At 31.9% G+C, this 14,199-nt stretch overlaps 1 protein-coding gene across 1 annotated transcript; it reads left to right on the top strand.

Moving 5' to 3' along the window:
* The first annotated feature begins 6,875 nt into the window (after positions 1 to 6,875).
* LOC107902025 (amidophosphoribosyltransferase, chloroplastic) lies at positions 6,876 to 9,206 on the top strand. The gene has a single exon (XM_016828250.2). The coding sequence runs from the start codon at positions 7,169 to 7,171 to the stop codon at positions 8,927 to 8,929; it is 1,761 nt and encodes a 586-aa protein (XP_016683739.2). The 5' UTR covers positions 6,876 to 7,168; the 3' UTR covers positions 8,930 to 9,206.
* Positions 9,207 to 14,199: the final 4,993 nt, after the last annotated feature.

The raw sequence follows: 14,199 nt of genomic DNA, 5'->3' as shown, positions 1-14,199 counted from the left end.
TACTCTATGACTTTCCAAACACTACCTTAGTGTGAACTTCAATCCCTTGAATTGTGCTTGAGTGGGTCTTCAATAAGAAATCAAATATCTAGATATTTCTAGGAATATACTTCTTTTAGAAACAAAATACCTTTAATGAAGGAAATTCAATAACAGAAAGAATTTTTTAAAAAAAATATTTGCTTGACCGATTTTATTCATGATCCAATCCATTAAATTGCAACTTGAAATCCTCTTGATGATGTAAGAAAAAGCCCAAGATTTTTTTGTTAAAAAGATGCCAACAAATATAGCAAGTTGCATAGCAACCCAGTTGCAGTTGCAACTAGTGTTATATGTAAGACATGCAACTGGCACTAATAGACTCAAACCCGAGATGACATGAAAAACCCTACCCTCAAAATGACTCGAAACTAACCCAAATATTGAAATTGATCTAACTCAAAAACTTTAAAATCCAAATGGACCCAATTTATATTGAGTATACTCAAAATCAATTCAACCCATGCAAATGACACGGGTAAATATAAGTCATCATTACATTCTTTGAAAATGGAATCCAAATTGACGATTTTAAACTTTAAGGTAGTGTTTGGAAAGCCACCTAGTAATTGACTTTTGGTTGTAACTTGTTATCACATAAGGGTGGCATGTTTGGGTAACCATTGTAATTGGTGGGTCTCACCGAATTTGGTGTAATTGGAGCACTCCAATTACACTTTCCAATGCTTAGGGAGGAGTATGAGAATTGGAGTAATTATACAGGTAATTACACCCAAATCTAATTTTAAAAAGTTATTTTTATACAAGTTATAAAAGTGTTATAATATATTTATTTATAAAAATTTATGGCCAAGAAGTATGGACATGACTTATTTATGTGTCCATGACATATATTATAAAAATAGTATACTTATTTATAAAAAAAATGTTATAATTTTGTATCATAACTTATTTATAAAAAAAACTTTATAAAGTTATGAAAAATTATATTATTTATAAGAAGTTCTAGGAAAGTAGGTTAAATATTATATTGTTTTTTTACTTATTTTACATTATAAAAATGGATATAACCTAGTATAAGTCTTTTTCTAAATTAAGTTTATATAAGTTTTTAGCTATAGACTATTTGGACTGTGAACTCAAATATTATCAAGTTGATGTTAATTATGCAAATACAATTTTTTTTTGTACCATATTGTGGGTTATGATACCATTGAGAATGAAATAAACTCTTTCATTTGTAACATTTAAAACTTCGAAATGTGGTTGAGAAGATATTTTTTGATCTAAAAAAATTCCATATTAAACTTACCTTAGTATAGCATAAAAAATAAGGTTGGATCGTACTAACATGTTGCAGATTTCATCACTTCAATCATAAGTGGAATTGAAATGATCCATACTTCGAAGAATACATAAAAGAATGACATCTTGATAATGTTAGCGATGCATATTCAAATCCAAATGAACTCAATCAACGACTAACAGATAATGATAAGGAGCATATGTTAAATCTTAAAGGAGCATATGATGTTTATTTTTCTTTTTATTGTTATTAGTAATCGTATTATTAACTAATTTTTTAGATTAACATAATAAATATGATGAATTGATTTTAATTTGTTATTTTTTTAGAAATTATTTTTATAGCAATTAATATTTTTTTTAAAAATATAAATTATGTAATTACATTTTGTTAACCAAACACGTCAAATAAATTATTTCTTTTTACCAAAAAAATAATTAAATAGTTAAAGATAAAGAGATGTGTGGGTATATATCCATGAGAGTCCGTGCACTTTTTAGCCATTGGTGTTTGGTCAGTGGGAACTCAAGGCTCACTTTCGAGGACAAAAGCCTCATTTTGTTTTCATCTTCTTATGGATGTGGTTTTAATTTTGTTTTCCATTGGAGGAAGGAAATTTCAATATTACATGCAATAAAAGAAAATCCCACTCCAATTTCTTCTTTGGAATAAGTTCTGTAAGTAAATAATTTATTTCCTTATGTAGCCTAAAAAAACAATTGGTAATGAAAAAAAGCCTTAATTTATCGAATAGTAGTACGAGAATTGAGTTAAAAGCTTCTAAGAGCGTTTAAATATAATCTTTTGAGTAATTGATGGCTAAAGCCCAATACACATATATCTTTTGGCTCGGTTTGTGTTTGTGTCTCGACACGTATTGTGCTATTTTTAGTTGAGGAAAACTGCTATTTTACCATTTTGCCCCATTTAGAAAACAATATAAATAGCAGCCTTTCTTGGTTTGCTTGTTTTCTGTTCAGAAAATTTTTCCGACCAAGTTTTCAGCTTTAGTTTCCCGTCTACTTTTTCAAATACTTTTGAGAAGACCAATATCATTTGTGTTCCACATTCTTTATTCGAGTATACAAATATTAAAGTACTGTGTTGACCTTGGGGGGCAACGTCCACTACACGATTAAACCAACCAAGCGGATTTGCTTCTAAGACAGTGATTCTTCCACGATACAGTGATTATCTTATTTATTTATGTTCAGTTTATTTATCTTGTCGGTGCTAACAATTTCGTTTTGCAATAATATAGTTCCTAACAATAAATACAATTTAAATTATTAAAAAATATTAATTTATTATCGGTACAAATTAAGATTAAATTTTATAAAAAGAAATAACTTAACAGATTGGTTTTTTGGATAAATAATAATTAAATAATCTTTAATTGATGTTTATAAAAAAAAATACTAACTTGAGTCCCTTATCAAATGCCTTACAATTATAAATATGGCTGCGACACGTAGATTTATGTGATAATGCTATTATTTAAAGCTTTAATTGAACTGTGGCTCTTAATAAGTTCGATTATTAAATATAATTTAAAAAATATAATGAAATTTAAATATAAAACCTTATAATTTTATTTCCCTCAAGTTTACTATTTCATCTGTATCACATTTAGTTTTCATATAATCTTTTATAAATTTATTACATGAACTTTTTTCACCTTCCTCGATGTGTCATAATCTAGTTTTATTTAAATATATATATATATAGATAATTTTAAATTAGTTTATATTCTTGTGCCAATACATAAGTCGGTTATGTATATTAAATAATAATATGTTTTATACCATTAGTTTTTTTTAAAATATTTAATATTAAAATAAAAAAAAGTCATCATGATTTGAATATTACTATTAATATATTGTAATTTAAAAATATTGTTAATAATTTTTTACAAGTTATTTATTTTATATATTGTTAAATTAATTTTTTTTAATTTTAAAATAGATAATATTAGATTTTTGTAAGTTTATATTTATCTTTATTCTACTTTAATAATTAAATGTAATTAATTTGAAAATTATAAATTTAATTTAATAAATATTATTAATATTTGTGTTTTTAAAAACTATAATTTTAAGGTTAACAAATTAATGTAATTTTAACATGAAAATGATTTAAATTAAATTTATACTTAATATATAAAAAATTAAAAAAAGACATAAAATAATTTAAAAAATAAAAAAAAACGAGTAAAATTGTAAATAAATGTTTCAACATAAAATTTAACCAATAACTACTTCTTTCTTCTTTTATTTTTGTAACATCATAGTTTATATCTCATATATTAATATAATGAATGTATGAAAAATGGGTTTTGTTATAATCCAAAATGAAAAATACCTTAGTCTTATTTCATTTTACATTTTCTACCTCTACCAAACCGTCTACGTTCATCTCCTCTCCCTCCCATCATAGACAGCTTCAAAATCTAGCTGTGAAAGCCACGCCTCCAAAAGGGCTTTTAGCTTCACACCTGTCCTTATGTAAAAAATATAAAAACAAATAATTTCTTTATATACACATTAAAAATATATAAAATAGAAATAAATATATAAAAATTCAGAAAATATATAATCTAAAAAAAACATATAAATTATAAAATAATTAAAAAATAGAAAGAAATTAGTTGAAATTAATAATATTATTACAAAAATGTAAAAAAATTAAAATGCTTAAAATTATTTTTTTATAAAATTCTAAATATATAACTACAAATTTCTAAAAAGGTATTTAAATTTCAAGTTTTTATTTTTTCGTTACTTAAAATTTAAATACTTTCTTTTAATTTTATAACATTTTTTTAATTTTTATATATGATTTTAACTTTTTAAAATTTAAAATTATATATTTTAAAATTTTATAAAAAAATATTTAAATTTTTATATATTATATATGATTATTTTTATATTTTTTATCAATATAATATAAATAATATTTTTTTAAAAGACATGTAGTGTGTTCTAATAGCGTCACGTGGTTGGTCAACGCGTAGTCAATGACAGTCAACACTAGTCAATGATCGGTCAAAGTAAAAAAATTAGTATTTAAATATTTAATATTATAATTTTCTATTTTTTAGTTTAAATTTAATTTTTTAAATAAACCTAATTGTCACGTGACATTTTTTTTATTGGCCAAAACATGCCACGTGGTGCTTTTCCATTGGATAAAGTTGCCTAATAGATTTTTTTTAACATTCGTTGCAAATGAACCAAAAAATAGAAGAAATTGATATTTTAGGACCAAATTGAGACAAAAAAAAATAGGTACCAAAGTGAAAAAATAGGTATACTTCAAGGGCTAAATCATGAATTAAGCCTTATATTTCATGCATTTATAGTATATAAATTTGTATATTTACCTAAAATTTATATAAAAGTACAGGTTTGGAACCATGAGATGTGGCGTGATGGTTGCTCACCTTATTATTTAATCATGTAGTCAAGAGTTCAATCCCACTCAGGTGTGGTGTGATGGTTGCTCACATTTTTTTTAAAGCAAAGTGTTTACCTCTTTGGAAAGCACCCACAACAAAATAATTAGTCACCTACATAGTTGAATACATTGATTTTACAAAAAGAAAAAAAAAACAATGTTAGAAGAAACTTCTAAACCAATGAAATTATTTCTATTGCTAAATTATCATTTAAAACATAATTTTTCAAATAAAATTATAATAACATATTAGTTTTATTGATTTTATCATAACATTCAACATTCAACAATTAATAATTAATAATTAAATAAATTCATACTGCAACTCTTATAACACTTAATTAATTGTTCTTAATTAGTGATTTATTTTTATTGATAAATTATATTTATTATTTTAAATTAATTATCACTGGTTACATTCAAAATTATTTACTAATTAAAATTAAATTTAACACTATAAAATCCAACACATTCAAGTGACATATAATGAAAATCAAAAGAACAAAAATCATTTCTTAGTATTATTTTTTAGGTTCCATTGTTAGCATGTTAAGAAAGTAGAGTACTAAAATTATGGTTCAAAATAGAAATACTGAGTTATATTCGAATAAAAATAAGATAGAGAAATGAAAGATCACAAACTAATTTTATCATATTTATATTCATATTTTAAATTTTAGAGAATTAATTTTAAGTTGCGATGTTTGATGATAGTGGGACAAAGTTTAAAGATCGTAAACAAGAAGTAATGTTGATCAAAGATAACGATGAGGATGATAAATTGAAAAGAAATCAAGATCAAAATGATCAATAATAATTGTTTATATTTTATTTTTAACCAATACCTATAAGTACAAATAATAAGTAGAGAACGAGGGGGAGGGAGTTCTAGTGAAGGAGCAGAGGAGAAGAAGATAGTAAAAATGGAGTATCTGGAGTGCTCAAATCTCTGCTCCTTCACAATAACTTCTTCACTTCCGTTGATACGGTGTATCAATTTTAATTATTTTTAGGAAGTTAAATTTATTTTAATTTGTCTTTACTTCATTACATATAATATTTTTTTTGAATAGGATTAGACTAATAGTTATTTCACATTGAAAAAGGAATTGTTATATCTCATCCTAGTTAGAGAAAATCAATTTTGAACATGATTCATCAAGTTTAATTTACTTTTTAATTAATAATTAAAATAAAAGAGATTGAAATTAAATTAATTTGATAATTTTTAATACATTAAAATCATAAAACAAAATTACATTTATTCAAATCTATAAATAAAGAATATCTTACTATTTTAAATGATTTCTCACCTAAGAAAATGTTATTGTTATATCATAACTAAAATTTTGAAGATTTAGAGTCTATTGAATTATAGTGAGTTACACTTTCATTGTGTTTTAAATTAATACTTACATTATTATATTAAATTAAATATTTTTTAAAATAAATAAAATCCAATAAATATTGAATTATTTTAAGTCATATGATATGTCTTAAACATAAGAAAAACATTTTTACTATATTAAAGTACATTTTTCATTTCCGTATACAATTGTATCACATACTCTCACGAAGGTTCGAACTCAAATGGATTTTATGGTTCAATACAGACCTGCATTAATCACTTAATTAACTTAAATAAAAACACATAAAATGTTAAACAAGTAAATATACATTTAATCTAAGAAACAAATTATTAATAAATTATATGAGATCAATAAATAATAAAAGGTTAACTTATACTTTAATTTCAATGTACAAATTTAGCTTTGATAATTTAATGTGTCAAGTGTGGCGAAAATCAGCATTCAAAAGAGTCCAAATTTTCACTAAACAAGTCAAAAAGACAACCCTAAAATAGGATGTGAACATAATTACTATTTTAGGAAAATAATTGTGTTCACTAAAAGTAAGGAAAAAAGTAATCCTTTTTTGACTCTTTTTTTTTCCCTCGTTTTGTATAAAGAGAAAGAAAAAGGAAGATTTTGCATTAATTTGGGATTATATTAAATTAATATATTATTTCTTAAAGTTATTGAATAAAAGAAGTGAAATTTTAATTGAGAATTAAATAAATTTATTTGTGGATGCTTATTGTAATAGAAATTGGATGGACTCGGTGCATGAAAAATATGAGAAAGGTTAAGATTCTTTCCCATCCTAATTGTTGTGAGTGGAGAATATGAACAGAAGGGTCATATAAGCGTTCACGGTGAGATTTGTCAAAAAAGAAAACAAAGAATCTGATGACTCAACTGAGAATCTGGTGGTGACAAACCCACTTTAATCGATGCCCGCCTCCCTTTGGTTCTCCTGTATGTCCAAAGAAAACCAAGAAACAGAGTCTTCTTTCTTTAAACCATCCTCCTCCTCTTCCTAAAACTGAATAGCAAATCATCCATGGCAGCCACCGTCAATCTTTCATCAACTCCCTCAAACCCCATCTCTAAACTCCCTTCTTTTTCTCTGAACTCGCCTCAAAAAACCTCCTTTTCTCTCTTTCCAAACTCCTCTTCTTTCCCTTGCAAACCCTTTTCCCATTCCCTTAAATCTCAGTTTATCACCTCCTCCTCTAAAAACCCCATCTCTGACTTGTTTCCACCAAACAAAAGTGGCCCAGAAGGCGATATTGTCTCTTCTTTTAGTGATGATGACGATAAGCCCCGTGAAGAGTGCGGTGTTGTGGGTATTTTTGGTGACCTTGAAGCGTCTCGTCTCTGCTATTTGGCTCTCCATGCGCTTCAGCATCGCGGACAAGAAGGCGCTGGTATTGTAGCTGTGAACAATAATCTTCTTCAGACAGTTACTGGGGTTGGTTTAGTATCTGAGGTGTTTAATGAATCTAAGCTCGACCAATTACCCGGTGAAATGGCAATTGGACATGTTAGATATTCAACTGCCGGTTCCTCCATGTTAAAAAATGTGCAGCCTTTTGTTGCTGGATACCGGTTTGGGTCTGTTGGGGTTGCACACAATGGGAACTTGGTGAACTACAGAGCTCTGAGGGCTATGCTTGAAGATAATGGTTCAATTTTCAATACTAGTTCTGATACTGAGGTGGTGCTTCATTTGATCGCTATATCAAAGGCGAGGCCTTTCCTTTTGAGGATTGTTGATGCTTGTGAGAAGCTTGAAGGGGCATATTCAATGGTGTTTGTGACTGGGGACAAGCTTGTTGCGGTGCGGGACCCATATGGATTCAGGCCTTTGGTAATGGGAAGGAGGAGTAATGGTGCTGTTGTGTTTGCCTCTGAGACTTGTGCTCTTGATTTGATTGAGGCGACGTATGAGAGAGAGGTCTACCCTGGTGAAGTACTGGTGGTGGATAAAAAAGATGGGGTTCAATCACTGTGCTTGATGCCCCACCCTGAACCAAAGCAATGCATTTTCGAGCATATCTATTTTGCACTGCCTAATTCCCTTGTTTTTGGACGGTCTGTTTATGAATCAAGACGTGTTTTCGGGGAAATACTTGCGACCGAGGCTCCCGTAGACTGCGATGTCGTGATCGCAGTGCCGGATTCAGGGGTGGTGGCTGCTCTTGGTTATGCAGCCAAAGCAGGGGTACCATTTCAGCAAGGACTCATCAGGTCTCACTATGTTGGAAGAACTTTCATCGAGCCTTCGCAGAAGATTAGGGACTTTGGCGTTAAGCTCAAGCTTTCGCCGGTTCGTGCCGTCCTGGAAGGTAAGAGGGTGGTGGTCGTGGACGACTCGATCGTTAGAGGAACCACATCTTCGAAAATTGTTAGGTTAATAAAGGAAGCAGGGGCCAAGGAGATCCATATGAGGATTGCAAGCCCACCAATTATAGGTTCTTGCTATTATGGAGTGGACACACCAAGCGCCGAAGAGTTGATATCTAATAGAATGACCGTGGAGGAGATTAGAAAGTTCATTGGATGTGATTCACTTGCATTTCTGCCATTTGATAGCCTGAAGAAGATGTTATCTACTGATTCTCCAAAGTTTTGCTATGCTTGCTTCTCAGGGAAGTACCCTGTTATGCCAAGGGAGGTTAAAGTGAAAGGGGTTGGTGATTCCATGGATGACGGATTGAATACACCTTTAGCTTCCATTGATGGACTTTGGATTAAAGGACCGCCGAATTTTGACCTTGAGAAAGAGATTGATCCGCTGTATCAAGAGAGCAAGATTTAGATGTTTCAAGCATTGGTATGGTGATTGGTCATTGATACAAATATCTTGTTGATCTGATCATAGTTTTTTTTTCTTTTTACTTCAAGTTAGGGTTCTACATTCTAAAGCTTATACAATTCTGTCCCATTGTTGCCTTGAGCAAATTATATAACCAGTAGTATATGGGTATGTTTTGTTTACAATGGGCAACCAGATGAAGTTTGGATCCATGTCATATATTGTAATGGCTGACAAAGGATTTCATTTCTTAATATTATCAAGCAGAAGACTTGTTGAATTTGTCCATTTATAAGCCACTCCAAAGTATGGAGAACGTAATGCTGCATGCATATATGTGTGTGTAAAGGTTGGGTCTGCCTTAAAGATTACAAACTCAAATTGTTTTGCTGCATGCATAACCTGGTTATACATATCCTAAACATGATAGAATATACTCTTCAAAAATACATATGATACGAACACATGAATGATGTTAACAAAATTGAATATATGAATGATATGTAGTTTTGGAGACCCTAAAGAGCTGAGGTTGGGGAGCAATGTCTATATAAACCCCACAAGAAAATCTTATAGAGATCCATCCAAGTTTCATAATTTGAAGGTTAAAACGCACTCTTTAACCATTTGGAATTTACTCTCCACTTTATTTCAAGAAATTTAGTCTCTCTATCTTTTCAAATTTAAAAATATAAATCTAATTATTAACACCGTTAAAAATTTAAAAATCTGAAAAATAAATGAAATAAAATTCTTAAAAACAAAAGTAGATAAACTACTAGTAACTTATTTTTAACTTAAAATTGGAATTATCAATAAATGATGAGGTTTAGGAAAATATAAATGAAGGTAGCTAATGGAAGTGGAAGGGTAAAAGAAAAGGAGGGTGAAGAGAATGGGACTTGTTCTACCTCCCAACTAAACGTGGCCAGCAAAGCATCCCTGGAGACCCTGTCATGAAAGCTAGTGTGAGAGTACTAGGCAGCATTGGGTTGAACATTAGGCCAATTCGATTTATTCCTTTCTAACATTTCAGAAATTGATTAATGGCAGTATGCGTACTAAAATTAGGCAGCATCATAGATGAACATTAGATTTTTTGTTCTAAAATTTGGGAAATTGATTAGTGGCCATCCGTAGCGGGCCTATATTCCTAACAGACGTGGAGAATAGTAATAAGTATTGTTTCTTGATAAACCTTAAATAAGACTTTAATAAACTGATAAATGTCTGAATTCGTCTCGGCTAAAACTTTGTTTATATCTGGTCATTCGAATAAACTGTAGCTTCTTGCAGAGTAGTATTACTCTAAAAAATTTGACCTCAATATCTTGAACGCATTGGGATATTATTTTGTTGAGGATCGACCCGTATAAATAATAAAATAATAAAAGTGGAAAAGAATGAACACAAATATTTTATATGGAAAATCTTCAAAAAGGGAAAAACCACATGCAAAGGTACTTTCACTACAATGGCAAAAACGAAGAGCACAAAAGATGGAAATAAAACTAAACCTCGAAACCCGAAATAACAACAAGGCTAATGAGATAGAAATAAGGAATCATAAATAGAGTTCGGGTTTGAATTTCATAGATAATATGGATGGTGTTGCTTATAATGATGGACAAATGAAAGACTCTCCCAAAATTTTTATTTATCCACTTCCTATTTTGAAAATACGTTCGTTGAACTTAAAAATTCCTTCATTGAATAAGGAAACAATCCAATTGCATGCACTTGAATTGGATGCGACCAACGAAATCAAGCGCTAACCCCCATTTCTTATTGAATTAATTGATCAACCTCCTATCGAAGATTTATTTTATATTAGATAATTTTGGAAAAAAAATTGACATATTTCACTTTATTATGAAAATAAATCCTACTACTTTTGTTCTTGGAGTTTCCATGCTTCAAAAAGAAAATTTGGGGGGTATTTCTCAAATAATTGGTCCAATACTAGATATAGCATTTCCCTCGAGCAAGATGCCTAATATTTACAACGCCCTAGTGTCACGGGGCTAGATCTTTTGTCTTGCGATCTATGCGGCCTTAGGCGATCCGTTCGTCCAAACTCACTTAAGTCAACCTTTACTTAAGTGAGGATTCCTTTAGAACTCCTCCAATGCACCAATTTGTATAGCGGAAGTGATTTATGCCAAAAGAAGCAACAAAAGAACAACAGAAAGAACACACACAAGGTGTTTAAGTAAATGCTCTCAATATTCTCTTATTCACAAATAATAATGAAATAATGAATGGAGTGAGTACAAATGAGGGGGCTCTCTATTTATAGTTGAGCTCCCCCAAAACCGACGGTCAAGATACAATTACATCGACAAACAAGATTAATTATATCCCTTTATTTTAGGGATGTACAATATATGCCATATCTAATCTAATCTAATATTTACAAGATAAGATTCTATCAATCTTCTAAGATTAGTTACCAAAATAACCTAAGTTGTCATATATTCATTATTGGGCCAACCAGGCTTCAATCTGACAGGTTTCTCCAACATCTTACCGAATCGGGCCAATTCTTGCGGGCCAAATGATCCCCATCTACACAATAGACCTCCATCGGATGCATTTGGCGCGATGGTCACGGGCTTTGAACTGCGGCCCATGACATTCTCCCCCACCCATTCTCGCAACACCCTCGTTGTGACTTTCAAATAGCACTGACTTAATTCGCCTCGGTCTCATCTCGACACCTTAGCTTTTCCCTTCCTTCGGAACTTTTGCCTCAACTTACGTTGCTTCTTAACTCGAACCGTCCTACTCGTTACATTTATTCTAGTCAACTGTCCAACTTCCATCACTTCTTTTTCCTTGAAGTTTGATGCACCACCCACCTCTCCCATAGGTGGAAGCCTTATTGATGACTTGACCAACTCCAACGCTTCACTCGAATTGAGCCTTATTGGTTCCAGCTTCACTATTTTTATCGCAACTTTTCCCCCTAAGTTCGATGACAAATTCACATCTTCCTTGGGTGTAAGCCCCTTTGATGACTTACCAAGCTTAGACGTTGACTTTTCTTTGACTATGGCTTGCTTTGGACAGTTCCGCAACTCATGCGGACCACCACACAAGAAGCACTTTACTTGCTTCTTTTTGCTCCTTTTTGCCCTCTTCGCTTCGACTTCTCCCTTGCTCGAACCAAGCTTCTTGGGCTCATTGTCTGCTCTATTGTCCCCTTCAATGACAGACTTCTTTAAACACTTCCGCAACCTATACGGACCATGACATAAGAAGCACTTCACTGGCTTCTTCTCACTTTCAGCTTCCTTGGCTTCGACATCCCTTGCACTCGAACCAAGTACCAAGCCTTACCTATCGATTTCTCTTTAAGCATGGATTTTTTCAGATATTTCTTCAACATGTGTGGACTATTGTAGAGAAAGTATTTCAACTTGTCCCTTTTCCTGTTGGGTTTTTCTTCCCAACTAGTGGTTTCCTATTACCACCATTGTCGTCGATGCCGCTGCCATTATTATCTTCCTTGTGATCCTTTTCACATACACATCTTTCCTTATACTTGGAAAACCCAAGCTTGTCTTTCCCTAGACCAAGCTTAACCACGGATTCCGCTACCGTCATGGCTTCCGACAGCTTTTGGATACCTTTTTGTTCCATCTCTTGTCTGACCCATGATTTCAATCTATTCTGAAAAGCAAGCAATGCTTCTTTCTCGGTTACATCTGAAACTTAGAGCATGAGTTCCTTGAACTCTCGAACATACTCCCCTACTGTGCCCCGTTGTATTATCCCTTGCAACTTTGCCAGAACTTTTTCCTCGGTAAATTCTGGGTAAAACTGTCCCTTCAACTCACATTAGAACTCTTGCCACGTCCCAATCTCACCTTGCCTTTTATCTGTAGTCTTGCCTCGTTACCATAAAAGCGCAATATCAGTAAGAAACATTAAAGCAGTATTTACCTTAACCACATCATCCACGATACCTTTGGCACGAGCACGGAAATAGTTTTTCATCCCCCACAAGAAATTATCCATATCGCATACAGACCTTATCCCTACAAACTCTTCCAGCTTCGGGAGATCCTCGTAATTGAATATTGCACTTGACACTAATTTCCTCACGGCTGCTCGGCACAAGGCCAACTCTCCCTCAAGCTCCTCTATTCTTGTGCTCAAAGCCATCGTCATGGCCATTGTTTTCTCCTTCAAAGCTATCACCATGGCCTCGAAAGCATTGTTCCTCTCCGTCAGCTTTTTCCTTTAGGAATCTAGCAACTCTTGTACGCTATCCCTATTAGAAGTGAGACACATAGTCATAAAGTCCCTGGACTGCTCCCTCAAGTCATCTATACTTTCCCCAAGTTCATTGTCTGACTCTTTCGCATTCTTCATGGACTCCTCAAGTTTACCTACGCATTCCTCAACAGCCGACAGCATCTCTCTCAAAGACTTTCTATCCCACCTTTGTTCGAACTCTTCTTTCGACATCCCAACAGTGCCTTCAAACCAATAGCTCGGATATCACTTGTCACGGGACTAGATTTTTTATCTCGTATTGTGCAGCCTTAGGCGATCCGTTCATCCAAACTCGCCTAAATTAGCCTTTACTCAAGTGATGATTCCTTTAGAACTTCTCCAAGGCATCAATTTGTATAGCGAAAGTGATTTATGCTAAAAGAAGCAACAAAAGAACAACAGAAAGAACGCACACAAGGTGTTTGAGTAAATGCTCCCAATATTCTCTTATTCACAAAGAATAATGAAATAACGAATAGAGTGAGTACAAATGAGAGGGAGACTCTCTATTTATAGTTGAGCTCCCCCAAAACCGACAGTCAAGATACATTTACATCGACAGACGAGATTAACTATATCCCTTAATTTTAGGGATTTACAATATATGTCATATCAAATCTAATCTAATCTTTATAAGATAAGATTCTATCAATCTTCTAATATTAGTTGCCAAAATAGCCTAAGTTACCATATCTTCATTACCGGGCCAACAAGGCTTCAATCTGACAAGCTTCTCCAGCATCTTACCGAATCGGGCCAAATCTTGCGGGCTAAATGATCTCCACCTATACAATAGACCTGCAACGGATGCATTTGGTACGATGGTCATAGGCTTTGAACTGCGATCTGTGACACTAATAGTTAAGGGTCAAGATACCGCCGGTCAACAAATTAATGTAACTTGTGAGGTACAACAATTATTAAAGTATGTAAAAGCTAATACCTAAATGTGTAATGAGTTGTTTCTAGGATTGTATAAGGCTTATTTA

Source organism: Gossypium hirsutum, chromosome D12 (genome assembly GCF_007990345.1).
Source record: "Gossypium hirsutum isolate 1008001.06 chromosome D12, Gossypium_hirsutum_v2.1, whole genome shotgun sequence".
Lineage (NCBI taxonomy): Eukaryota > Viridiplantae > Streptophyta > Magnoliopsida > Malvales > Malvaceae > Gossypium > Gossypium hirsutum.
The sequence above is the reverse complement of the archived record's forward strand: the minus strand, read 5'-3'. Positions and strand labels throughout refer to the sequence as shown.